General features: G+C 40.1%; 2 protein-coding genes across 3 annotated transcripts in view; one reads left to right on the top strand and one right to left on the bottom strand.

Annotated features, from left to right (window-relative positions):
• PLA2G12A (phospholipase A2 group XIIA) overlaps positions 1-5,386 on the top strand; it is a 39,673-nt gene extending 34,287 nt beyond the window's left edge. For both annotated transcript variants that reach the window (XM_030313274.1, XM_030313275.1), the window contains 3 exons: positions 188-363; positions 3,962-4,121; positions 4,753-5,386. In XM_030313274.1, the coding sequence (XP_030169134.1) occupies positions 188-363; positions 3,962-4,121; positions 4,753-4,991 (575 nt within the window). In that variant the 3' untranslated portion in view covers positions 4,992-5,386. The remainder of the gene's footprint in view (positions 1-187; positions 364-3,961; positions 4,122-4,752) is intronic.
• Positions 5,387-5,985: 599 nt separating this feature from the next.
• Positions 5,986-27,082, bottom strand: part of MCUB (mitochondrial calcium uniporter dominant negative subunit beta) — a 93,377-nt gene continuing 72,280 nt past the window's right edge. Inside the window, 7 exon segments of the mRNA XM_032592921.1 lie at positions 5,986-6,762; positions 6,764-6,795; positions 8,694-8,810; positions 9,626-9,829; positions 11,214-11,374; positions 23,545-23,649; positions 26,780-26,950. Of these exon segments, the coding sequence (XP_032448812.1) occupies positions 6,720-6,762; positions 6,764-6,795; positions 8,694-8,810; positions 9,626-9,829; positions 11,214-11,374; positions 23,545-23,649; positions 26,780-26,950 (833 nt within the window). The 3' untranslated portion in view covers positions 5,986-6,719.

Here is a 27,082-nt window from a genome sequence, read left to right on the forward strand (position 1 = left end):
GGTATGATGTAAATTTCCCTTTGATTAAAGACTAAGACCTTACATTCTCATTATGTACTCTTTACATTTAGTATAACACATTTTCCTCTTCCATCATATGTAACTTTAGTATTAGTAAATTCTTTCTCTATGTAGACCGTAAACATCTTATCTTCATTTCTGTATGAACTTTTGTGGCCTTTTATAGCATCATCTTCTAGCCACATAGATGCCGATTGCTTTTTATGTGTTTTCCTGAGTCATGGCGAAGGCAGTCACATTTATGCACAAGATACCAAGATTGAAATTCAGACTTTGACTGGCTTATTCAAAGGAGACAAATGTCAGAGCCTAGTTGGAAAACCCAAGATATTTATTATTCAGGTAAGACTGATTATGGTACAATCTAACTATGAAGTCCATGGTTCTGTACATGTGATTCTAGCTTTATTTTTTATTTATTAAGATTTATTTTGGGGAGAGTGAAAGCAGGGGAGGGGCAGCGAGAGGGGGACAGAAGATCTGAAGTGGGCTCTGTGCTGACAGCAGACAGCCCAGTGTGGGACTCAAACTCACGAATAACGAGATCATGACCTGAGCTGAAGTTGGACGTTCACAACTGAGCCACCCAGGTGCCCCATATACATGTAATTATAAAGAGAACCAGCCAATTTTGAAAGTAACCTTCTCCAGTAACTGGAAAGGCCCCTTTGGCCTCCTAGCCAGAGTTGCAATTAGTAGTAGTTCCTTCTTTTTTTTTTTTTTTTTAATTTTTTTTTTTCAACGTTTATTTATTTTTGGGACAGAGAGAGACAGAGCATGAACAGGGGAGGGGCAGAGAGAGAGGGAGACACAGAATCGGAAACAGGCTCCAGGCTCTGAGCCATCAGCCCAGAGCCTGACGCAGGGCTCAAACTCACGGACCGCGAGATCGTGACCTGACTGAAGTCGGACGTTTAACCGACTGCGCCACCCAGGCGCCCCAATAGTAGTAGTTCCTTCTTAACAAGGAATAAATATTTTCAGTTTCTGGGGTGCCTGGGTGGCTCAGTCAGGTAAGTGTCCAACTTCAGCTCAGGTCATGATATTGTGGTTTGAGTTTGAGCCCCACACTGGGCTCTGTGCTAACAGCTCGGAGCCTGGAGCCTGCCTTGGATTCTGTGTCTCCCTCTCTGTGCCCTTCCCCCGCTCATGCTCTTTCTCTCTCAAAAATAAACATTAAATTTTTTTTTTAATTTAAACTTTTTTTTTCAGTTTCTTTTTGACTTGGGTTGACATTTGAAAGGACTCAAAATGGTGGCTCAGTCGGTTAAGCGTCTGACTTCAGCTCAGGTCATGATCTCACGGTCTGTGAGTTCGAGCCCCGCGTCGGGCTCTGTGCTGTCAATTCAGAGCCTGGAGCCTGCTTCGGACTCTGTGTCTCCCTCTCTCTCTGCCCCTCTCCCCCCCCCCCCCCCCCCCCGCCAATCAAAAAAAAAATGTTAAAAATTTTTGAAAGGACTCAAAGTAACTAATGTGCTACCCTCTGGCCTAGCCCAGTGTCAGGTGCAGCCGTCAGTGAAGGGGTCTCTGACTGAAGAGCACCAGGCCTGGAGGCCAGTGAGCAGAACGCAGGCAGAGTTCCTGTTCTAGCTTGCTTCATCCCTCCACCTTTTTCCTTCAAGCTGGTATTAGGGATGAAGACAATTTTTGGCCCTAATAACCTCACTCACCACATCAGTAAGGAGTTCGAACAAAGGAGAATTCCTGATGTCCCAGTGGCGCAATTCGGTATTTCCAAAAACAGCATGGAGGGCATGGCCACATTCAACCTGCCATAACACCTTGAGGGAAGCGAGCAGGGGCATCTCTAAGAAGTTAAGGATGATCATGGTTTCTTGTTGGGAACTGCATTAAAGTATCTGTCACATGCAGTTGGGAGTTAACAGCTCTACATGCAGCCTGGCTAGGCTGGAGAAGTAAATTTGAGAGTTAACGAGATGAATGACAGTGGCAGCCACGGGAGTGGATGAGTTTACCCACGCCAAGCATAGCTTGAGAAATGAGTGCAAAACAGCCCTGAAGGACGCCACTGAGGAATGAGCAGAGGAGAGACACTGAGCGGGATGGTCCAGAGAATGGGGGGGTGGGGGGAGTTCAGGGAAAAAGGGAGTGGCCAGCACTGTCAGAGACACAAAGTGGCGAGCCGCTGTGGGGAGATGGCCACGAAGGAAGAAAATATTTTGCCAAGTTACTTCTCTCTGCCTCCAATTCTTCATCTGTGAAAGGGGAGGGGGTATAGTTCAGGGGTAGAGCATTTGACTGCATCTGTGAAAGGGGGGTATAAGAGCACTGCCTCACGGGCTGGTTGTGAGGATAAAACAGCGTGGCCTAACAAGCACTTAGAACAGTGCCGAACACCTGCAAGTCCTCAGTAGGCTGGCTCTTTTTCCTACTGCAACTGATTGGGCAAGTAATGGCATCAAATTCTAGGTGTTCGGTGTAGGAAGACTGTGAAAAATAAGGTCTGAAAATAAGCTTGGTAATACGAAGTTAAGATTAAAATCTCCCTGCAAAAATGGAATATTGGAGATCTTCTATTTATCAGGTAACTCTGAAATCACTCTGGGCTTTTTTCTTTAAAAGCTTACAAAAACCCATTTCAGAACGAGGGATGCACTTACCACAACCAAATCTTACTAGGTCACTGGATGAAGTTCACTAGGTCTGCCAGAACAAAGTACAGACCGGGTGGCTTAACAGAAATTTTCTTAACGGTTCTGGAGGTTAGAAATCTGAGATCAAGGTGCCCGTTCTCCTTGGCCTGGAGGTGGCTGCCTTTTTTCCTCTGTGCATCTGTGTCCTGATCTCTTATAGACCACTAGTTATAGATTAAGATCATTGTAGACCTCAATTTTACCTTTTTTAAAGGCCATATATCCAAATACAGTCACATTTGAGATCCTGAGGGACAGGACTTCTGCATACAAATGGGTAGGGGTGACAAAATTCAGCCCATAATAGGCATTTAAGAGTAGAAATTAACGTTAGCCTTTGTGTGAAAATTAATGGCTAAGAATTTGAGACCTCACTATACAGTGTAAGCGAAAGGAAAAGGGCACATTAAAAGAGGTCTTCTCAGGTCAGGTGGTGGCGTCCTTTTAGCCCTACTTTGACAATGTATTGCAGCAGCTAGGCAAGCACCACCCTATCTGGGCATGTATTCCCTGATTCAACAGAAATGCTGGGCAAATACTGTAGCTTTTCAAAGAAGGGGTGTGTCTGGTGCTGTGGTGTGGTTACTTCGTAAGAAACTCAACACCAGAGGCTTTCTCCTCCACACTGTACCTTTCAATCAACACAGTCTGGTGAGCATGACAATTTAAAAAAATTTTGTAACATTTTTGAGACAGACAGAACACGAGTGGGGGAGGGGCAGAGAGAGAGAGCGAGACACAGACACAGAATCCAAAGCAGGCTCCAGGCTCCGAGCTGTCGGCACAGAGCCTGACGCAGGGCTTGAACTCACAAGCAGTGAGATCATGCCCTGAGCTGAAGTCGGACACCAACCAACTGAGCAAGCCACCCAGGGGCCCCGAGGATGCCAGTTTTTTAAAGGCCTTAATTAAAAGGGCGCTTGGGTGGCTCAGTCAAAAGTGTCTGACTCTTGATTTTTGGCTCAGGTCATGATCTCATAGTTCCTGAGACAGCCCCGACTCTGGCTGACAGTATGGAGCTTGCTTGGGATTCTCTCCCTCTCTCTCTCTCTCTGACCCTCCCCGGCTCATGCTCTCTCAAGCATTTAAAACAAAAACAAAAACAAAAACATGAGTAGGGAAAAACTCAGGTGAATTTGCTCTAAAACTTGACTGCATGTTTTTTGAAGTTTTATAAAGTAGCTTCTGTTGATGTTAAGATGTGCTCAATTATACATTCACTGTAAACATTAAGCCGTGGGAAGAAAAGGTTAGAAAAGGAAATGGTTTTCCTCCTTGTCTCGTAGGCATGTCGGGGAGACCAGCATGATGTGCCAGTCATTCCTCTGGATGTAGTGGATCATCAAAAAAACATGCTGGACGTCAACATAACCCAGGTGGATGCGGCCTCAGTTTCCACACTGCCTGCTGGAGCAGACTTTCTCATGTGTTACTCAGTTGCAGAAGGTGGGTGTGTGTTTAGTACAAACAGAATTGGTTTCCTGACTTGAGTTCCATTAGTTTCACCTCACCTTGACTAGAGAGACTGGTATTTGTCTGACCAAGGTGATTTGATCGTGAAGTTCACATCTTCGGTCACATCTTCGGCACAGGGTGATACATCAAGTGTAAAGTAACTTCTAGAAAAGTCATTCCTGAGAACTAGGTTTAAGCTACAAGTTGCATTCAATAATTGGTAATAGGCTGCTAACATTCATTTTGATAGTGTTGTAATAATATTCAAAGAAAGCGTTGTTGAAACTCCTGTGATGACTGTTGTTCTTTGTGCAGTAAGCTGTGTTTTTCTTTCTAATCTCTTGTGTTAAAAATCACTGCCTGGCAACTATTTTCTTGGGAATTTTTAGGAAATGGAGGAAATTATATAGAGCTAACCTCATTTCTATAAAACTATATAAATTAATCCCTTTTCTCATAGTAGTCAACCAAGAAAAATTTTAAAGCTGTCATTGACACGTCCTAGTCTTCAAGAATTTTTGAGAACTTACACTTCTGTAATGGTGAATTATAAAGGTGTTTTTCAGTCACCATAACTGAAAGCCAGAGAAACTTCAGTGCCCTTTTTGCTCCTATCATTTAGGTTATTATTCTCATCGGGAAACTGTGAATGGCTCGTGGTACATTCAGGATTTGTGTGAGATGCTGGGAAAATTTGGCTCCTCCTTAGAGTTCACAGAGCTCCTCACCCTGGTGAACAGGAAAGTTTCTCAGCGCCGAGTGGACTTTTGCAAAGACCCATCTGCAATTGGAAAGAAGCAGGTTCCCTGCTTTGCCTCAATGCTTACTAAGAAGCTGTATTTCTTTCCAAAATCCAAATGACAGGAATAATTGTGTTTTATGTATCTTGTCTATATTCAAAACAGATTTTCTTGTCCTTTTATATAAATATCACTAAGGTGGAAGCTTATGGTATAGCAGTTTAAAATGTTTTAAGGTTTAATGAGAACTTAAAATAGTTCATGTTGGTATTAGACATGCTGATATTAGATGAAAGGGTTTGATATATATGAAATGAAATCCTCAGGGAATTACTATAAATAAAAATAAACATTTGTAATACTTGATTTTTATAGTAAATCTCAAGGTTACTCAAAAATACCTGGAAGATTTAAATTTGTATTCTGTGAAGTTTTTATAAAAGTTTTATAATGTTTTTAAAGGTTTTTGAAACCCAGAAACTAGTTGTTTCTCCTTAATAAAATATTTGAAATCCATGTCTTAATTTTTCTAATTCACATTCTTACTCATTTGTATAATTCAGAGTACTCTTGTATTTGGTCATACAAATTCATCTACATATGAATTATCACTTTTTGTATAGGTTTCAACTCTCACTTAAAAAAGCCTTTATGGAAAGATATACCATGATGATGGACTGGAAGAATTAATATTGTTAGAATGTCCATAGTGCCTAAACAATCTACAGATTCAATGTAATCCCTATCAAAATACTAATGACATTTTCATAGAACTAGAACAAAGAATCCTAAATCCAATAAATGGTATTGGGAAAAATGGACAGCTATATGCGAAAGAATGAAACTGGGCCATATATAAAAATAAAATCAAAGTAGTTTGAAGACTTGAATGTGAGAACTGAAATCATAAAACTAGGAAGAGAATATAAGAAAAATGTAGTAGGTAAGCTCTTGGGACACTGGTCTGAGCACCTGCCCTCAGACAAGGACAACAAAAGCAAAAATAAACAGAACTATAAAAGCTTTTACACAACAAAGGAAACCAACAAAACTTTTTAAAAAGGCAACCTAGTGAATGGAAGAAGATATTTATAAATCACATATCTGATAAAGGATTAATATTGAAATTAATATTGAAACTATTTAAGAACTCATTCAATTCAACACACACATACACACAAAACCCCAATCTGAGTACAAAATGGACACAGGACCTGAATAGACATTTTTCCAAAGAAGTCCTACAAATGGCCAATAGGCACATGAAAAAGATGCTCAACGTCACTTATCAGGGAGATGCAAATCAAAACCAATAATGAGGTATTACCTCACACCAGTCAGCATACATAGCTAGTATGAAACATATGAGTAGGATCTAAGTAAATATTAGTTCAGATGAAACATTTCAGATAACATAAACTATATTTAATGATAAAGATCTTCCAATTATTATGATGTATTTAAAAATAAATTAATGACATGACGATTCTAAAGGAAGCCTAAGAAGGAAAGCGAATGCCACACAGACCACTCCTCTGCAGGAGAATGAACACAACCCAGACGGACAAGGACTCTTAGCTCAAGTACCTGACTACAGCGGCAGCTGCTCGGACTCTGATGGGCGCGTCCAAGCTCCTCCCCACATTAATCCCGGACAAGTCACGCGAATCCACAGACTAAAAATCTCAAGTGAGAACTTCAAAGAATACCTATGTTCACATTTTTTTTTAATTAACAAAAGAGATTGAAACGATCAAATCCAAAGGAACTAAGGGACTAAAAGTTCCAGTTTCTAAGTTGCAGAATCAACACATACTGGAAAAATTTAATAACATTTAGAAATGTAAGATTAATTCTTTTCACTGACTTTCTCTCCTTGCATTCGCAAACAGCGAGTGGCGCACCTGTTTCAGGGATTCCGTAGCCTGTCAATGGGAAAAAGAAAAAGTACACGATCAGAGAGAATGAGAAACAGGGCATTATTACTGCATGAGAGGAGTAAATGTATATGTAAATTTAGTGTATCCTTAGCTTAATAAACATTTATAATGACTAGTGGCAAATGTCTACAGTATTTCAGTGAATAGGGACCCTTTAGAAAAGAGGAACTTAAGGTTTTGATACATCCTTCAAGTTCTTATGTTCATTGTCCCTTTATAATGGTTTTTCTGTTTCTTATCTGAAAAGAAAACCACTTTGTGACCTATCAATCTCCCTTTTTCCTCAACTTTATTACCTAAAAAAAATATTTCACAGGTACTACTCTAAATCCTAAGTGCCCACTGCCATGAACTAGTTGGAAGAACATCCCTTAGGCTTCTTGGATTAGATCATTCAAATGTAAGACTGTACACTAAATAAAAATAAAATCCTTGTATTTTTCCCAAGTAGTGATTTTACAGAATTAAAAAAAAATTTTTTTTTGTTTATTTTGAGAGAGAGATAGAAAGTTGGGAGGAGCAGAGATGGGAGGGTGAGAGAATCCCAAGCAGGCTCTGCACTGCCAACACAGAGCCCAACGCGGGGCTCGAACTCACGAACTGTGAGATCGTGACCTGAGCCCAAACCAAGAGTCAGACGCTTACCGACTCTTGGTAAGAGTCAGACGCTTATCGATCTCGGCTTGGGTCACGATCTTACAGTTCATGAGTCCGAGCCCCACATGGGGTTCTGCACTGACTGCACAGAGCCTACTTCGGATTGTGTCTCTCCTCCTCTCTGCCCCTCCCCGGCTTGTGCATGCACCCTCTCAAAATAAAGACATAAAAAATTATTTAAAGGTTATCTCCAATTCTTGACTTACAAATTTAATTCCAGGACTATCTATATCTATCAATCTATCGATTTATCGATCTATATATATCTATGTAGATCTATGTATATCGATATATATAGATATATATATATACATAGATATATATAGATCGATATATATCGATATATATATCTACGTAGATATATATAGATCGATAGATCTATATTTTTTAATTTGAGGGATGAGTAGTTTAGAAGGTACAGATAACAAGAGATATTATGAATACTGGCTATTAAATGAGCATGCACTGAGCAATGGGAAGAGATTTTTACCAAAACTTTTCCTCTAAAATTACTAAGAAAAATTAAAAATCTAGTAAACATGTTGAAAGCTACCATCTGAACAAAACTAAGGAGTCTGCTGGTAGGCCAGAGATAAAAGCTGCCTGAGAGACGTATTGTGTGAAAGACTTAAAAGTACAGGCTCCAGTGTCAAACTTCTGGATTCATACCTTGGTTTCCCCACTTTCTAACAGTGTATACCTGGGCAAGTAACTAAGCACCTCTGTTTTCTCACCGGAAAGATGGAAAAGATGAAAGGATGAATACCATATTGAATCTTCCATTTTTAAGGAGAAGAAACTTTTTTTTTTACAAGTGCCTCAAAAAGCTTAAAATTCTTTATCAGTCTTCACCTTCCTAAAAGTCTACTTTCTTTTATGGTCTTGAAAGTTGAGCTTGATATTAGACTGTTTTCTTTAAAAACACACACTCAGAGAGTGAACAGAAATAACACCGCTATTGAAAACTATTATTTTACTATCTCAAAGTCATTTAAGACACTTCCCCATACCCATACCCATTAAAAGCTATCCTCATATAGAATACAGGAGTCGAGAACAAAACCCTAGGATATGAAATCAGCATCACACTTGTCAACATTTTCACTGAGCAAAGCATGATACACAGAAGTCTATTGAGGACCAAGATTTAACTTGTATTTCCCCCATACTAAGTTGCGGCTCCCAAATAAGACCAGCGAGAAGATGTTGTATCTGCATTAAAGTACCTTAGCAAGATCTTCTTTTAACTTGTTGTACTGCACCACATCAAAATGCTGTTGCTTTGATTTCTTATGGAAGAAGTGAAGAAATTGCCTACTCTTAACAGCTGAGTAAGTATAATCCTAAAAGGAAAAACAAAAAAAGAACATGTTTTAAACATGTTTTAAATGAACATAATGTCTCTGCAAGAAAGATACTTGCCTTAGCAACACTAAAGCAAAAGGCGGCAGATGAGTAAAATATTTGCAGTGGCCAACAGAGCAAGCATAAGGCAACACGAGTAAAACATTTTGTCTTGCTTGAGATCAGCTGCTGCTTTCAAAAGCAAGCAAGCTGAGAAAAGAAATCACACATATTGGGACAGAAAGGAGCAAAGGAAAACTGTTTTGGCAAAATAGTCATGTAATAAAGCTAAAGTTACTGAGTGTTTTTGCAATATGTATTCAATTTTATTTATAAAATAAAGACAGAGAAAAAAATTTGATGTGTTTATCTCAATAGAGAAATTTGTGGGGGAGCCTGGGTGGCTCAGTCAGTTAAGTGTCCGACTCTTGATTTCAGCTCAGGTCATGATCTCACAGTTTGTGAGTTCGAGCCCCGCATCGGGCTCTGTGCTGATGGCTGGAGTCTGCTTTGGATTCTCTCTTTCCCTCTCTTTCTCTGCCCCTCCCCTGCTCTCTCCCTCTCTCTCAAAATAAATCAACTTAAAAAAAAAAAGAAAAGAAATTTGTGGGCTGTACTATTTCCCTATAGAGGTTATAGTTTCTCCATGCTGTATACAAATCTCTATTCTCATGAAAAGCAACAAAATTTATCAGCTTATAAAAACTCAGCAATTCAGTAAATAAAAAGGATTTATCACTCATTACTTGAGTTGCAGAAAAAATTATTTGCAAAACATGTCCTAAACTTACCATTTTCCTAACAAACTACTCACCTGTCGAGTGACTATAAAGTATGCAAAAAAGACCATGGAATTTGCAAATGTGATGAAGTATGTCACTGGTTCCATAATATCCCAGGAGTACACCCACCAAGTGAGCCAGGCCAACGCCCCGCCCTGAACGGATAGCAATGCTAATCCAGCCCACAAAAGTCCACTGGTTTTGGCTTCTGAGCGAGCTTCGATTCCAGCCTTTATCTGAAGGGGAAAAACGGCTTAGTTCAATTTACAGTGCACCAACGTAAGGGGAAATAAAAGCAGAAGGAACAAAAGTAAAATAGTATGTATCTGCACCACTTTAAAGAGGTCTGATTTAGGAACAGGTTATGAAACATACACATTAGTGAGTGATCACTGATTTCTAAATCAGCTCATTAATGAGTCACTTTTTAAATTATAAAGGTAATACCTACTTGTGGGGAGAGAAATTAAATAGTATAGAAGGGTTTACGATGAAAAACTCAAGACATTCTCCTCTGAAACCTAAAATTACATGCCTATTTTCTCTGACCCAGCAATTTCACTTCTAGGAATGCAGCTTATAGATATACTTGTGCACGCATGGTTCATTACAGATCCTTAAGGGTAAAAGAGTGACAATGATCCATATATCTATATATCCAAGCTATTACGTAGCCATAGTGAGGAAGCTCTCCATGCACATAGATGGAGATCTTTCCAGGATACACCGTTAGTGAAAAAAGGGAAGAAAAATATGTAATAGCATATGCCCTTTTCTGAAGAAAGGAACAAGATAATTTATTTGTACTTGTGGATATACAGATAAAGGAAATCTAAAATGACTCATGGGTGGGGGGATATGCTAGGAGGAGGAAAACCTCCCGCTGGTCACCTTTTTAGATTTTTAAATCTTGATACAATATATCACCAACTTTTTAAAAAATAAAAATGTGGGTACACAATCCAACAAATAAAAAGTCTCTCTGCCAACCCCTTGATATATGGGCACATGTATCTTAGAGGACACAGTTAAAAGTTTCTTTTATTTCCAGAAACTTCCTATTCAGATACAAAGATACACAGCCACCCACCCATTTTTAAAAATCGCAAGTGGGATCCAAGGTTTAAAAGATGCAGTTTCTTCCCTTAAATTAAAACGTACAGACTCCTGCCTGTTCTTCCCCCAAAAGTTATTTTTTCTCCACCAGTGATTACCTTCAGATGTGAGGAGGCCATCGCTAACCTCTGGCTGTAAATCTGTTAAGCAGAGCTGCGGCCCTGGGCCTATTCGCCTCCAAAAAGAAACTGGTGGTGCTCCAGCTAGTGCATCCCCGCACCCACTCTACTCATTTACAGAGACACCGGGGCCTTGGAGAGGAAGCACAGCACAGAGTTAAAGATGGCGGCTCCAGCCGGGCCACCGGAGTTCATGTTCTGGCTCTGCCATGTATCTGCCACGTGCGCTGGCTGCCCCAGCTTCCTCATCTCGAGAATGGCAAAGATAACACTACCAAAGGCACAGGCTCATGAGGATTAAAGGAGAAAATGAGCATATGTGGAGCATTCGCAAAAATGCTCACGTGGCACGCACTCAATCGACTCAACCGTGATGCTTCCTAACCTGTTCAAGAGGCTGCAGCTGTCCCCTCAGGTCGTCAATTTTCTCCAGTAAATGGTGCTCTCTCTTTTTCTGAAACTCTTCTAAATGCAAAGCTGTAAACAGTCTGTGAACCAAGGATTTCACATTTTCCATGTCGGTGGCATGCTCCATACTCAGTTTTTCTGAGAAGAGACAAGGGAAACATAGGCAGTCACCACATTTTTTCCTTCAGGGTCTCTGAGTGTAGGGAACCAAATCTGAGTGCCCGTGGCTGGCCACCTGGGCACTCCAGCTCCTAGGGAGGCATTCGGTATTGGCCTTTCTTCCCGTCTCCCGTGATTCCTTTAGTCTCTCCCACAGAAAGACAGTCTGGGATGATAAATTACCAGACAGTAGGTTTAAAATTCATTATGTTTCGGTCTTTTCTTTTTTTTCTTTTGTAATAGGACTTTGCTGTTTCTTTAAAAATCTTCATACAGGAAAAGTAAGGTATCCATCTACCAGAATCCAGGTGAAGGCCTCACCTCAGTTTGTAACACTTTATAGTTTATGGACTCATCTCTATACCTGAGTTCAATCTAAGATCCCTCCCCTCAAGCCCCAACCATCTATCCAAAAGTTATTTTAGGATCCACAGGGGAGGGGAGCTGGGGTACTAACGTGTAAACAAAAGTATGACATACATTTGAAAAGTAAAGTGTAAGTTTTTTTCAACAAGATGCAGATCTGAAAGGAGGTTCATACGGAGAACGAGTTTTAATAAAGTTCTTTTGCTTATAGATTTCTCTTGATCCTGCCGCCTCTGTGGATCTATAAGCTCCCACACGGCTGGGCTGTAATGCCCCTTGTTCCCCAGCACTGGAAGAGAACTGGAGGTGGGGGACAGGCGAGAACAAGCAGACGGACCCGCCCACCAGCAGCACACTCGAGGAGCCAGGGAGGTTTATGACCGTGGGGAGTCAGGACCAGCCCAGTGAGTCTCCAGGGCCTGCCAGCAGAGTCCTTGAGCTACTTCCCTCCCATTTCCATCCACCACCTTCAAAACTCTGTTGTGGTCTTTAATCCCTCCTACATTCCAAACTAAAGCTGCCAAGAAGAAATGAAAAGTAGAAGTTCCCTTCCAGGCTTCTGAGCTTTGCAGAACAGTCAGAGCCCTTTTGTTTTAAGGAAGAAAGTACTGACATTTAAAAGGTCTACATACAGAGGAAAGGTACAGATGGGGTACAATTCTGTCCCAAGCTGTGGAGTGTATCAGGGGCAAACAAAGCCAGACACTAGATAAAGTGACATGGATAGATTTTATTCAGTAACTACCGCAATAAGGAAGAGAGCCCAGGGTGAACTCAACTCAGTCAACTTCTATCTGTGCAGAGGTGGCTGGGCGCTTGCAGGGAGGGAGGGGAACACCAGGGGCTTAAGCTAGCAGAGTCCAGGAAGTGGAAATCCACAAAAACTGGGCATGGAGATGGCTGGTTAAGGTGACTAGGCCATTTGGGTTGTTGGCTGGCACTTATTCAAAAGAGAAACAAACAGGGGCGCCTGGGTGGCGCAGTTGGTTAAGCGTCCGACTTCAGCCAGGTCACGATCTCGCGGTCCGGGAGTTCGAGCCCCGCGTCGGGCTCTGGGCTGATGGCTCAGAGCCTGGAGCCTGTTTCCGATTCTGTGTCTCCCTCTCTCTCTGCCCCTCCCCCGTTCATGCTCTGTCTCTCTCTGTCCCAAAAATAAATAACGTTAAAAAAAAAAAAAAAATTAAAAAAAAAAAAAAAACAAAAGAGAAACAAACAAAAGGCAGTGTACAAGTCAGGGCAAGGCACCCACCGAGCCGGGACTGAGAGCAAGAGTCACTTCCTCGAACGTCTGCACGTCAAAGAGTAGTTTCTCGGGTCCCTGAGAAAACAGTTCTGAGAGACAGAAGCTGTACACTTCCAAGGTGTAGAGAAAGGATGTATGATTCCAAGCTTTCTCAAGTAACTGCTAGAAGAGGGGGTTCAGGGACCGATCTGCCTATCACCAGGTTTTCCCTGAGCAAACAGGGAGTTCTCCGGGCACTGTTGCACTTTCTCATGCAAGCATTTTAAGAGGGCTGTAGTCATAATCCTAGGGATACGGGCTTAAGTGGTTAGAAACTATGCTGGTGTTTGTTCAAGTCTCTCAGGGTGGGAGGAGTGGCGGGGTATTTGGGGAGAACAGAATCATTTGTGTAGACAATCTGCAATTTTTATAGGCCGAGCTTGAGGTCTAGTCAAGAAGAGGGCTCAGAGGAGCCTGACCAAAGTTTGGTCAAAGAGAGAGTCTGTCGAGTAACACAAAATGTTCATCTGAGTCCAATGACAAGCGACAGTCTTTCAGAAATGGCACCACAGAATTCGTATGTTGTATTACCAATTTAAACATTTCTCTGTGGCATCTCCTAACAAAAACCAAAAATGAGAGACTATTATTCTTTTTTCTTCAGAAGCTCTTTATTCCTTTTGTATGTGTCGTGAATGTGGGTTTCATTTTCATATCCTGAATTTTCAAATCCAAATTTGCTAATGCTTTAGAAAAGAAATGGAATTCAAATACACTGAAATCCCAAACTGATAACTTTACAAACTTAATTTTCTATAAATCCAGCATAATTCCTCTATGATTTTCCTTCCAACCGTACCCACTGTGCCCGTTAGTTTAATTCACACAGTGAGACTGAGTAATTCGGATTCGATGTTCAGTGAGACAGCCGGTAAACCCGAGGGCAAAGAGATGTGGGGCACCAGGCCTCACATTTCCAAGGTTGGCCCTGCCCCCAGAGCTCAATCCCAGCAAACAGCCCCTCCAGGCAGGCAGAGGGCTCTCCTCCCAATAGGCTGTCAGGAGGGAGGCCATAATTTAGTCTACTTGACCTAAAGTCTATGTGACATGTTGGGGTTTGCAGGAGGGAAGGTCAAGTAGAACAAAGAGATGCCCTGAAAACACTTATTTCCACTTGCACTCTCAAATACTCAACCCAGAGAGCAGAAGACCATTCAGAGTGCTGGCAACTCACTGGACATGAAATTTCCACTTTCGTATTTCTCAACATTTGCCATCCTTCTCTCTTTGGAGTTAAATACTGCCCTGATCTTTAAAAAGAATTAACACAAGGAAGTTCACAATTGTTGAAATGACAGATTCATTTTAATTTCTCTATACTAGTTTGTATTTGCAAATCCCATAAACTTTTCAAACATACAATTAAAATTTTTTTAAATATATATTTTTCTTCAACGAATCTTCAGAGAAATGGCTGACACCGATGCTGGGGTACAAGATCAGCCTAGATCATCTAGTTATAGCAGAAAGCTTGAAATACAAATGGGGGTGGGGCGCCTAGGGTGCTCAGGTGCTCAGCCTGAGGGTGGCTCAGTTGGTTAAGTGTCCCACTTTGGCTCAGGTCATGATCTCATGACTCGTGGGTTCAAGCTCCACATAGGGGCTCTGTGCTGACAGCTCAGAGACTGGAGCCTACTTCAAATTCTCTCTCTCTCTCTCTCTCTCTCTCTCTCTCTCTCTCTCTCTCTCTCTCAGTCCCCCCTACCCCCACTTGTACTCTCTCTCTTTCAAAAATAAACAGACATTAAAAAAATTTTTTTTTAAATGGGGGCAAGTCACAAGGACATGGGAGCCAAGGTGTTGAAACTGTATTAGAAAATGATTAGTGACAGCCCCCTGTGTCCTTATGACTTACTCTCATTTTTTTGTTGTTGTTGTTAGCATTTTTTTAAATCTAAATCCCCTCCCCCCACCTTCCCACTCTCACTGACACCTACTAATTCTTGGCTGATGCAGAATTTAGAGAATCTGGCTATAATATGATGACTTTTTGATTCCAGCAGCACTCCCACATTTACCAGTCAGCACTTAGCACTCTAACTATAAACAAGAGCCTTCCCTTACTTATTGATTTTTGTCATCTATTTATTAAGGCAGAGATTTATTAATTCCCTCCTTCTGTGCTCAAGAGTCTGTGGTCACAGCTTACCCAGAACAGAAGTCTCTGAAGCCAATACTGGCAGGAACACTTAAACATAATGGTAGGGGCACCTGGGTGGCTCCGTTGGTCAAGGGTCTGACTCTTGATTTTGGCTCAGGTCAGGATCTCAGGGTTGTGGAATGGAGCCCTGCATCTGGCTCTCTACTGAACATGAAACCTGCTTAAGATTCTCTCTCCCTAAGAGGAGCCCTTTTGCAACTGCTGGTGGGAATACAAACTGGTGCTACCACCACTCTGGAAAGAAATATGGAGGTTCCTCAAAAAATTAAAAATAGAACTACCCTACGACCCAGCAATTGCACTACTAAGCATTTATCCAAGGGATACAGGTGTGCTGTTTCGAAGGGGCACATGCACCCCAATGTTTATAGCAGCACTATCAACAATAGCCAAAGTATGGAAAGAGCCCAAGTGTCCATCGATGGATGATGGACACACACACACACACACACAAAGGAGAGAAGAATGAAATCTTGCCATTTGCAACCATATGGATAGAACTAGACGGTATTATGCTAAGCGAAGTCAGTCAGAGAAAAATATATGACTTCACTCATATGAGGAATTTAAGATACAAAACAGATGAATAAGGGAAGGGAAGCAAAAATAATATAAAAACAGGGAGACAAACCATAAGAGACTTTTAAATACAGAGAACAAACAGGTTTCTGGAGGAGTGTTGGGTTGGGGGGTGGGCTAAATGGGCGAGAAGCATTAAGGAGGGCACTTGTTGGGATGAGCACTGGGTATTATATGTAAGTGATGAATCACTAAATTCTAGTCCTGAAACCATTATTACGCTATATGTTAACTAACTTGGATATAAATTCAAAAAATAAAAATTAAACAGTAAAAAAAAAAAAAAAGATTCTCCCTCTCTCTAATCCCTCTCCCCACTTGAGTGCTCTCTCGAAATAAACAAACATTAAAAAAACAAAACAAAACAAAAAGCCAGAACTGGTGAATTACTGGAGGCTCAATGCTGACGGGTTTGAGAAATAAAAACTCACACCCATTTACGAGTGTTACCTCCAGGAGCCCCACCAGGTTCCCATTGTGAAGGTCAGAGATCACACATAACCTGGTGCTCAAAACAGGGAGAAGGCAAAAAGAAACATTCTGAAACAGCGCTGAGCACTACTCTGCCCTCAGCACGGACTCTACCCGAGCCTTATCTTGCTTGGAAGAAGGGCCATGAGCCAACTCCCGCTCAATCTAGCCTTCCTTTCACACATACGGGAAGGAAAAAATAAAAAGGCCAAGAAACTCTTCTGAAGGTTGCAGCCTAGGAACTGCAGCCCAATAAAATACCAGAGATTCAATCTTAAGTTTATAGAAGGCTACTCCACCCACCCCCAATACCTTTGCACCACGTCAACAGGGCTACAATTCTGTGCAAGGCACAGACCCTAAGAAAGAATTTCTAGGGAAACTCAAAGGCAACAGGGAAGAGAAAAACAAGGACACTAGAAGAAACTCAAGCCTCTGATACCTCCAGCTACAGTAAACAGTAAACCATCTCTTAGCCAGAGACACGTAAAACCTCACATGAAAGACGTACATGCTTCAGTTTCTACCACCCAACACATCGTGTCTGGCTTTCAACAAAAAATTGTAAGGCAAGGTAAAAACCAAAGATATAGAAAAAAACTTTGAAACAAACCCAAGGAAAGGTGTTCACCTTACCTACAGAAGAGCAAAAATAAAAATTACATCGGACTTCTCCCAGAGACTATATAAGCAAGAAGGAAACAAAAACTTCATGTTGACAGTGATAAAGGAAATCTTCAACTTAATGTCTTGGGCCCAATACTTTGATGTTTACCAAGGTCAAAATAACTCGGCAAAACCTCAAAGCAAGGGCTCTATTTCTGCCCTGAGCACACATCGTACATCTGCTTCGTTAAAGAAAATGAGCCGAAAAGACCATTCTGAACACAAAAGAAAAAGGAAGAAACTTCCCTGTTTCCCCTAACATGAAAGTCCTACAGCCCCACATATACTAGAAACTTAAGATAAGGTTGGGGCGCCTGGGTGGCGCAGTCGGTTAAGCGTCCGACTTCAGCCAGGTCACGATCTCGCGGTCCGTGAGTTCGAGCCCCGCGTCAGGCTCTGGGCTGATGGCTCGGAGCCTGGAGCCTGTTTCCGATTCTGTGTCTCCCCCTCTCTCTGCCCCTCCCCCGTTCATGCTCTGTCTCTCTCTGTCCCAAAAATAAATAAACGTTGGAAAAAAAAAATTTAAAAAAAAAAAAAAAGATAAGGTCAACAACTTTCTGAAATGTCCTTTGTCTAATGATTTGCAACGTTTTATGTAAAAAAAAAAAAAAAAAAAAAAAAAAACAAAAAAAAACAACCCAACAATGTAAATAACCCTGCACCAAACATTCTTCCGCCAGAGCTCCCTCTGCTATGTAACCCAGGCAGCTGTCCTAACTCGGACGGGAATAAAACTCTCTTCTGTTCTTTTGGAAATTCTAAAAAGGGTATTCGTTTTGTGTAGACACAAGAAAAAACACACAAACCTGGAATTCTGTATCTCACCAAATTATCCCTCAAAAATGAAGGAGAAATGAAGACTTTCTCAAACAAAAATTGTGAGAATTTGTTGCCAGTAGACCTACCTTGCAAGAAGTGTTAAAAGGGAAAGATGATGATATTAGGTCAGAAACCTAGATCTATACAAATAAAGGAATTCAACATTAAAGGAGGAATAAGGGAAGACAAAATTAAAATTTATTTTTCCTTTCTCTTATTAATTGATCTACCAAACAGTCCGTTCAAAATAATAGCAGTAAAAACATACTCAATGATTACAGCTTATATATGAGTGAAATGAATGACAAGGGATGGGAAGAAAGAATTAGAAATACATGATTATTACAAGGTACTTGTAATGCCTGTGAAACAGTGTATCTAGTGTTATTTGAAAGTGGATTTAAGGGCTCCTGGCTGGCTCAGTCTGTAGAGTGTGAAACTCGGGAGTTGTAAATTCAAGCTCCATAGTGGGGACAGAGATTACTTATAGAATAGAATAGAATAGAATAGAATAGAATAGAATAGAATAGAATAGAAAAAAGAGAAAAGAGAAAAGAAAAAAAAAAAAGAAAGGAAAAGGGAAGGAAAGGAAGGGGAAGGAAAGGAAGGGGAGGGGAAGGAAAGGAAAGGAAGGGGAAGGAAAGGAAGGGGAGGGGAAGGAAAGGAAAGGAAGGGGAAGGAAAGGAAGGGGAGGGGAAGGAAAGGAAAGGAAGGGGAAGGAAAGGAAAGGAAAGGAAGGGGAAGGAAAGGAAAGGAAGGGGAAGGAAAGGAAGGGGAGGGGAAGGAAAGGAAAGGAAGGGGAAGGAAAGGAAAGGAAAGGAAGGGGAAGGAAAGGAAAGGAAGGGGAAGGAAAGGAAAGAAAGAAAGAGGACTTGGATTAATTGTAAATGTATATTGCAAAATCTAGGGCAACCATTAAAAAAAGTAAAAAGGCATCACTGATATGCTACAAAAGAAAATGGAATCATAAAATGCTCAATTAAAACCACAAAAGACAGACAAAGACTGGAAGACAAAATTAAGAATAAAGAAAAGGGTCAAAAAATAGACAATAAAAATATGACAGATATTAATCAAATATAGCAATAATCACTTTTAAATATCAATGGGCTAAATCACCAGTTAAAACACCGATTCGACTAGATTAAAAAACAAGGCCTGGGGCACCTGGGTGGCTCAGTCCATTAAGCGTCTGACTCTTGACTGTGGCTCAAGTCATGATCTCACAGTCCTGGGATTAAGCCTCTTATTGGGCTCTGCGCTAACAACACAGAGCCTGCTTGGGATTCTCTCTCTCTCCCTCTCTCTCTCCCTCCCCCACTCACGTGCGTATTCTCTCTCTCTCAAAATGAACAAACATTAAATAAACATTTTTTTAAATTGAAACTTTTTTTAATGTTTATTTTGAGAGAGAGAAACAGAGCACAAGTGGGGGAGGGGCAGAGAGAGAAGAAGACACAGAATCCGAAGCAGGCTTCAGTCTCTGAGCTGTCAGCACAGATCCTGACGCGGGGCTCGAATTCACGGATGGGGAGATCATGACCTGAGCTGAAGTCAGATGCCCAACCAACTAAGCCACCCAGGTGACCCAAAGACACGTATAGATTAAAAGTAAAAGGAGGAAGGAAGATATATCATGCTAACACTAATCAAAAGCAAGCTGGAAGAAAAACAACGGTGTATGGATGGATATTAACTTAGACTTGTTACAGTGATCATTTCGCAATATATATAATACTAAATCATTACGCTGTACACCTGAAACTAATATATATTATAGGATACAAATGTTATATATATATTTAAATGAAACTAATATATTATAGGATATAAATTATATATATATACATATACATGTATAAAGGAAAAAGAAAGCTGGAGTAGCTATGTTAATTTCAGACACAGCAGAATTCAGAGTAAGGAAAGTTGTCCTGTATAAAAAAGGCATTACATAATTACATAACAGAGTCACTAACAAAACACAGCAACCCTTAACGCTTAGTAATTAACAACAAAGTGTCAAAATATGAAATGGATAGAACCACAAGGAGAAAAGAAATCCAGTAATAGTTGGAGTCTTTAATACCTATTAGATATAGAACAATCTAGCCAACAAAAAAATCATCAAGGACACAGCTAAACTCAACAGTACTATCAATCATACAGATAGAATTAACATCTATAGACTATTTCATCCTAAAACAGAAAATACACATTCTTCTCAAGCTCACATTGAACATTCACCAAGATAAGCCTCACTTGGGGCCACATCCAAAACAAATGCAAAAGAATATAAATCGTACAATATATGCTCTCAGACCACAACGCAATTCAAATAGAAATCAAAAAGATGGCTAGAAAATCTCAAAATATTTGGCAATTAACACACTTCTAAATAATACACGGGTCCAAGAAAAAATAGAAGAAAAATTAGACAATATTTTGAACTACATGAAAATGAAAACACAACTTACCAAAATTTGTAGGATGAAACAAAGTAGTACTCAGAGGGAAATTTATAGCACTGAATGCATATATTAGAAAAGAAGAAACAGCTAAAATCACTAAATCCAAAGTTTCCACTTGGAAAAAAAGCAAATGAAATGCAATGTAAGCAGAAGAAATAAAAATCAAAGCAGAAATCAATGAAATTGAGAACAGATAATCAATAAAGAAAATCAATGAAACTAAAAGCTATATCTTTGAAGAAACCAATAAATTTGATAAAATCCTAGCCAGGCCAACAAAAAAAAGAGAAGACACAAATTACTAATATCAGAAATGAAAAATAGGACATCATTATGGATCCCAGGAACATTCAAAGGATAATAAAGGAAACTATGAATAACTCCTTGCTTGCAAATTTAATAACCCAGATTAAATGGACCCATTCGCTGAAAGACACAATCTGCCAAAACACACACAAGAACTACTAGACAATCTGAATAGGCCTGTATCTATTTTAAAATTGAATCAATAATAACCTTTAAAAATGCAAAGCACTAGGCCCAGATAGGTTCACTGGTGAATTCTACTCAAATTCTACTCAACATTTAAGTAAGAAATTATACTAATCCTCTACAATCCTTTCCAGGAGATAGAAGCAGAGGGAATAATTCCTAACTCATTCCATGTGGCAATTACCCTAATGCAAAAATCAAACAAAGACATTACAAGAACATTAAAGACCAATATCGCTCATAAACAAAGATGCAAAAATCCTCAACAAAATATTAAGTTGAATCCAACAATGTATAAAAACAATTATACACCATGATCAAATGGGATTTATTACAGAAATGGAAAGTTGGTTCAACTTTTCAATTAAAGCAATCCATCACACCAATAAGCTAAAGAAAAGTCACATGGTCATACCAGTAAATGCAGAAAAGCATTTGACAAAATCCAATTCCTATTCATGATGAAAACCCTAGCAAAGTAGGAATAGAGGGAGACTTCCTCAACTTGACAAAAACATCTAACATCATATTTATTGGTGAGAGACTTGAAGCTTTCCTGATAAGACCAGGAAAAAAGCAAGGGGTCTCCTCTCACTACTCTTTTCAAAATCATACTGTAAGTTCTTGCTAATGCAAGTAAATAAAAAAGGATATAAAAAATGAACAGATTGTGAAGAAATAAAAGTGTCTTTGTTTGCAGATGACCTGATAGTCTACATAGAAAATCTGAAAGAATCGACAAAACAAAACCGCTGGATCTAAAAAGCAATTATAGCAAAGCTGCAGGATACAAGGTTATGATATAAAAGTCAATCACTTTATATACATCAACGAGTGGAATCTGGAAATTAAAAACACATTACCATTTACATCAGCACCTAAAAAACTGAAATACTTAGGTATAAACGTAACAAGTTATGATCAAAATCTTTATGAGGAAAACTGTAAAACTCTCGTGAAAGACATCAAAGAAGGATTTAATAAATCAAGACCTATTCCACATTCACGGGAAGTAGGACTCCATGCTGACACGATATTAGTTCTTCCCAACTTCATCTACACATTCAACACAGTCCCAATCAAGATCTCAGCAAGATATTTTGTGGATACCAACAAACTGATTCTAAGGTCAGAAGACCGAGAATGGCCAACTTGGTATGGAAGAAGAATAAAATCAGAGAACTGACACTCCTCGATTCCAAGGCTTACTATAAAGCTACAGGAGTCAAGACAGCATGGTATTGGTAAAAGAACAAACAGATCAATGGAATCAAATACAGAGCCCAGAAACAGACCCACATAAATATAGTCAACTGATCTCTGACCAAGGAGCAAAGGCAACACGATAGAGCAAAGGCAGTCTTTTCAACAAATGGTGCTGGAAGAACTAGACATTCACATGCAAAAACAAACAAAAAGAATCTAGATTCAGACCTTATACCCTTCACAAAAATTAATTCAAAATGCAAAACTATACAACTCCTAGAACATTGGGAAAAACCTAGATGCCTCTGGGTATGATGATGACTTTTTACATGTACCAAAGGCACAAACCATAAAACAAATAAATGATATACTGGACTTCATTAAATTAAAACTTCTGCCCTACAAAAGACAATGCCAAGAGAATGAGAAGACAAGCTACAGGCTGGGGAAAAAATATTTGCAAAAGAGAGATCTGCTAATGAATTGTTACCCAAAATATGCGAAGCAGTCTTAAATCAACAATTTAAAAAATGGACAACCTGCTTTAAAAATGGGCCAAAGACTTGAACAGACACCTCACCAGAGAATACAGTAAGCATGTGAAATCATATGCCATTAGGCAAGTCAAGTTAAAAATATAAGCTACCATCATTACACACCCAGGAGAATGGCCAAAACCCAGATGCTGACAACCATAAAGGTTGTCACGGATGTGAACAGCAGGAACTCTCACTGCTGGATGGGCATGCAAAACGGTACAGCCATTTTGGAAGAAAGTTTGTCAGTTTCTTAAACTAAACATACTCTTAACAAACAATCCAGCAATCATGTTTCTTGCTGTTTACCCAAATGAACTGAAAACTTATGTACACACAAAAACTTGCAAATGCTATATACTATATGATACCCACTATAGAACATTCTAAAAAAAAAAGACAAAACTATGGAGACAGTAAAAAGATTACTGGTTGCCAGAGGTTAGGAGGGAGGGAGGGATGAACAGGCAGATCACGGAGGACTTTGGGTAGTGGAATTACTCTAGATGAGACTATAATAGTGGATATATGTCATTATACATTTTTCAAAACCCAAGAGTGACCCCTAATGTCAACTATGAACTTTGAGTAATAATGATGGGCCGGTGTAGGCTCATAGACTATAACAAATATACCACTCTGGTGCTTGATAGTGGGGAGGGCTATGGGGCAGGGGACAGAGAGAATATGGGAACTGTATACTAATCTGCTCAATCTTGCTGACAAACCTAAAACTACTCTAAAAAAAAAAAAAAAGCCAAAAAACAAAAACAAGTCTCTTTTTTAAAAAAAAAGAGTTAAGCATTGTACAATACACACTTAGATTCATGATTTTCAGGCCTACTTCTAAGCCTTAATTTCAGATTAAGCATTTCAAGATCCTAAAGTGAAGTTTCAGAAGTGTAAAAGCAGTATATGAGACTAAAAGCCCTGCTGGGCAACTTCTACTGATCATTCATACCCCTGCTAGAAAACCTTAGGCATCAGTTCTCCAAAGCCTTCTTGGTCATTTGGTTAATTTAAAAGATTCTTAGGCTTACTCCCTGTAAAAGTCCCACCACTAAAGGGAAATGTTAAGACAGTTGCATAGTCGTGTTTCTTACCTTTCTTAGGGCACTGAACATCATATGTTATTTTGTTAATGACAAGTTTAAAATCATTCATTAGCAAAATTTCCATTAAAGTGGTAGCTGGAATTTCACGGCCATCTGAAAGAAAATACACAAAGCAAAATCACGTCCTTGTTTTAGAACATAAGAACCATTTTCCAACATATAGAAAAATACTAACCCAGGTCCTTACAATACAGTAGTGGACATTTTCTTTTTGGGGGGCTAATACCCAATACTGTTCCCATGGGATGTGGGGTGGGAATCCTCCCTTCTTGCTCTACCTCTGAGTACACTAGACAGCCAGAGCAGACAGGTGCTCCCTTTTCTCACTGTCAGGGAAGCTGGGATCCAGGTGGATGTTCCTGGCGAGGCTGTCTCTGCCAAGGTCATGTGAAGATTCAGGGGAAATGGGAACTCTTTGCAGCAAAGCCAGAGCACTGGAGGTGTCATGGGGGGTGGGGGTGCAGATGAGTAGAGCCCATCAGGTGAATCTTAGGCTAACTTGGATTTTGCTCACATCCTCCCTCGGTTCCTGCCTTCTTCTGAGCCTGGCTTTCTGTCAAATGCCAATCTCCAGAGCTGACACCTTCCTCTGCTCAGCCAGAGTCCATTATCTGCTACATACAGCTGTGCCCCTGGCTGGAATGTGTAAGGCACACAGGTAGCATTTAAAAGCCTACTTTTAAATTACTAGAGGTGACTGATTTGTTAAAACTAGGTGGCCAAATACACTGCCAACCATTACCACACAGGGCTCCCTGGTGTTCTAGCTGGGGAAAAGTGAATAGAGGCAAAGCTTCTAGGGGATGGGGGTGCTAGGGACAGTAATAAACATAATCAAACCTAAAGGGTCATCTGCTTGTGTGCAGTTTATTTTATGGAGTTAGAAAGTGGTAGGAAAGATTCTAACAGTAATTTCAAATAGCCTAGGAACAATTCAGAAAAAAAAAATCTCTTGGAAAATTTTAACCTCAGCGTGCTTTGCATAACTTCTCATATAGCCTAGTTTGTATTATATTTTTGACCTTTAATGTAATCCAGGTTTTAAGAAAGCAAAAAACTGGCGCTGGGTAGGGGTTTCTCCCTTTAGAACAGTCCACATAGAAGTGATATAAAGTCCAGGACATGTATCTTCTCCTAGCGTGGCATTTGCCTGGCTACATTCAACCAAAGCTATTTCAGCTACATTAATATGCATGACAACAGTAATGCTGCTTGTAAAACTGGGAAGAACCCGGCTGTCTGCCTCCAGTCTGGCTCTCTGTAGTTCTTTTGTTCTAGAAGGCAGCGAGTCAGTTTGCACCTGGGTCTGTTCCTCGAATTTGGCTGTTTGGGTTCCTGTTCATCAGCTGGGGTGACATCATTTTCCCAGGAATTGCCAAATAATTCAACCCACACTATGGGCAAAACTGCGACAAGCTTCGAACACTCTTTTCAAGCCCAAATTAAATGCTGGCAAATTCCACCCACACAGCCTCTTTTTTTTTTTTTTCTAAAGATCAGTAACGCACCAACCATTTTATGTGACTTTGCAAGTGTCATTTAAAAATTTACATTTAAATGACTTCAAACCTGCTCCTTAAAATAGGATTATAAAAAGAAATCACCTGATTATGGTTTCTCAGTTGAAGTACTACATTATCCTTTATACTAATACAGGAACACCAGAAGACTGATGCAAAAAAAACACTTTGAAGGGGCTAATGATGCAGCCTTGCATTTCTCACCTATTCTTGGGCAAGTATCGATTTAAACCCCAATACAGTGTTTTCACTCAGTCCAAAGAGACATTTTTCTCTAAGATCTCCAGTCTTTTCCTTTGTGTTTTATGTTTCGAAGATACTTAGTTTTTCAGAAACAAGCAGGGTATACACGTCACTCACTGCTTTCACCTCGCTTGTATCATTCACTCAAGGGGTGCTTACGGGGTACATACTACCAGGCGAGTACTGTGCTCAGTGCCCCACTGGGCTCACACCTGCCTGCTCTCAGGAGCTTAGGAAGGCAGGCGCATTGGCCCTGTAGTGAAGGTCCATGGGTGTTCAGGGCTCCCGTGACGGTTCAGTCTAGTTCAGGGATGAAGTATTACGTCACAGTGGCCACAGGACTAAAACCTTATTCTCTAATCCTGGTTTCATCAGGAAGAAAGCTCCCCTTCCAGTTAAATCCAAAGTCCTTACAACAGCCGATAAAAAAACTTTCGTCCCTCTGATCTTACCTCCACCCAGCTGCCTCCTTTGCAGTCACAGTAAGAATGGCTCCCACAACGGGGCCTCGGCCAGCCAAACTTCCCCCATCTACACAGCTCCCTCTTCCCTTCCAGGTCTTCCCTCCAGGGTGACTTAGCGGGCACCCTTCCCACCCCCGGAACCCCACCTCCCCTAGAGCATCTCCTCCCCATACCTCCCCCCCAGCCCCACACTCTGAAAGCACCTCCTGCCACAGCACACAGCCCCCCACTCTGTGAGCATCTCCCCCTCCACCACACTCCCCCACACCCCCCATTCGTGGGCACCCACCACCACATTACACTCCCCCGCTGGAGAGCACCTCCCTCCCCACCACTGTCCCCCGCTCTGCTTTTGCTTGGCAATATTCATTATCTGACATACTGCATATTTTACTTCTTTATCTTTTTCTTTCTCCTCTTAAAATACAACCTCAATAAGAGCAGGAGGTTTTGTGGGTTTTTTTGTTTTTTTTTTTTAATTTCTATTGTTCTTTGCCTCTGGCACCTAGCACATTGCCTGGCATATATTAGATGCTCAATCTGTTGAGTAAATAAATTAATTTCTATTTTTCCAACTTCTATATCTATACCTTATTTGGTTCTGAACTTGGAGAGGGAAGAATATTTCCTTTTCAAAACTGCAACAGTAATCATTAACACTTTAATAAGTTTATTCTGAGCATGTAACACTACAATAAAATATAAATGAAAATTTGGTCATTTATCTCTATTTGTAGCCTCTGTGTCATTAAAATTTTCTCAGAAAAAACCTTTGGGCTAAGTTTATGAAATAAGTAACTAAAACGTACATTAAACTTATCCCATTAATTTTTTATTCAACAGAGTTAATTTTTTGTATCACAGATATACAAAAATGGACACAGTAAAGGTCAACCATTTATTATATAATGAATTAAAGAGTCAACTATCTAGAACAGAAACAAAACAATGGTTCAGAAGAAGAAAAAAAGACAAGTTGAAAAAATATATATATACCTGCTGTCAAGATGGCTGCAGTTTTGACACCTTTATCTTCATTTTGTAGGTCCCGAAGAAATGAACCAACTGTTGATAACATTGGTTTGACCACAAATTGACAACGCTCTTTTCTGGATGGCAAAGTAAGGGTTATCAAGGGAAGGCCATGTCTATAATTAACGGTTATTTCTGTTAAGGAAAAAAAAGTAGGAATACAGGAATAGGTAAAATTTAGTTTTTAAAAAATAACTTTAGAATACAAGATTCTATAGGAACGCTTAAATATGGAATTCATAACCCTCTGAATTCCTGTAATAAGGC

The sequence above is a fragment of the Lynx canadensis genome, chromosome B1 (assembly GCF_007474595.2).
Source record: "Lynx canadensis isolate LIC74 chromosome B1, mLynCan4.pri.v2, whole genome shotgun sequence".
Lineage (NCBI taxonomy): Eukaryota > Metazoa > Chordata > Mammalia > Carnivora > Felidae > Lynx > Lynx canadensis.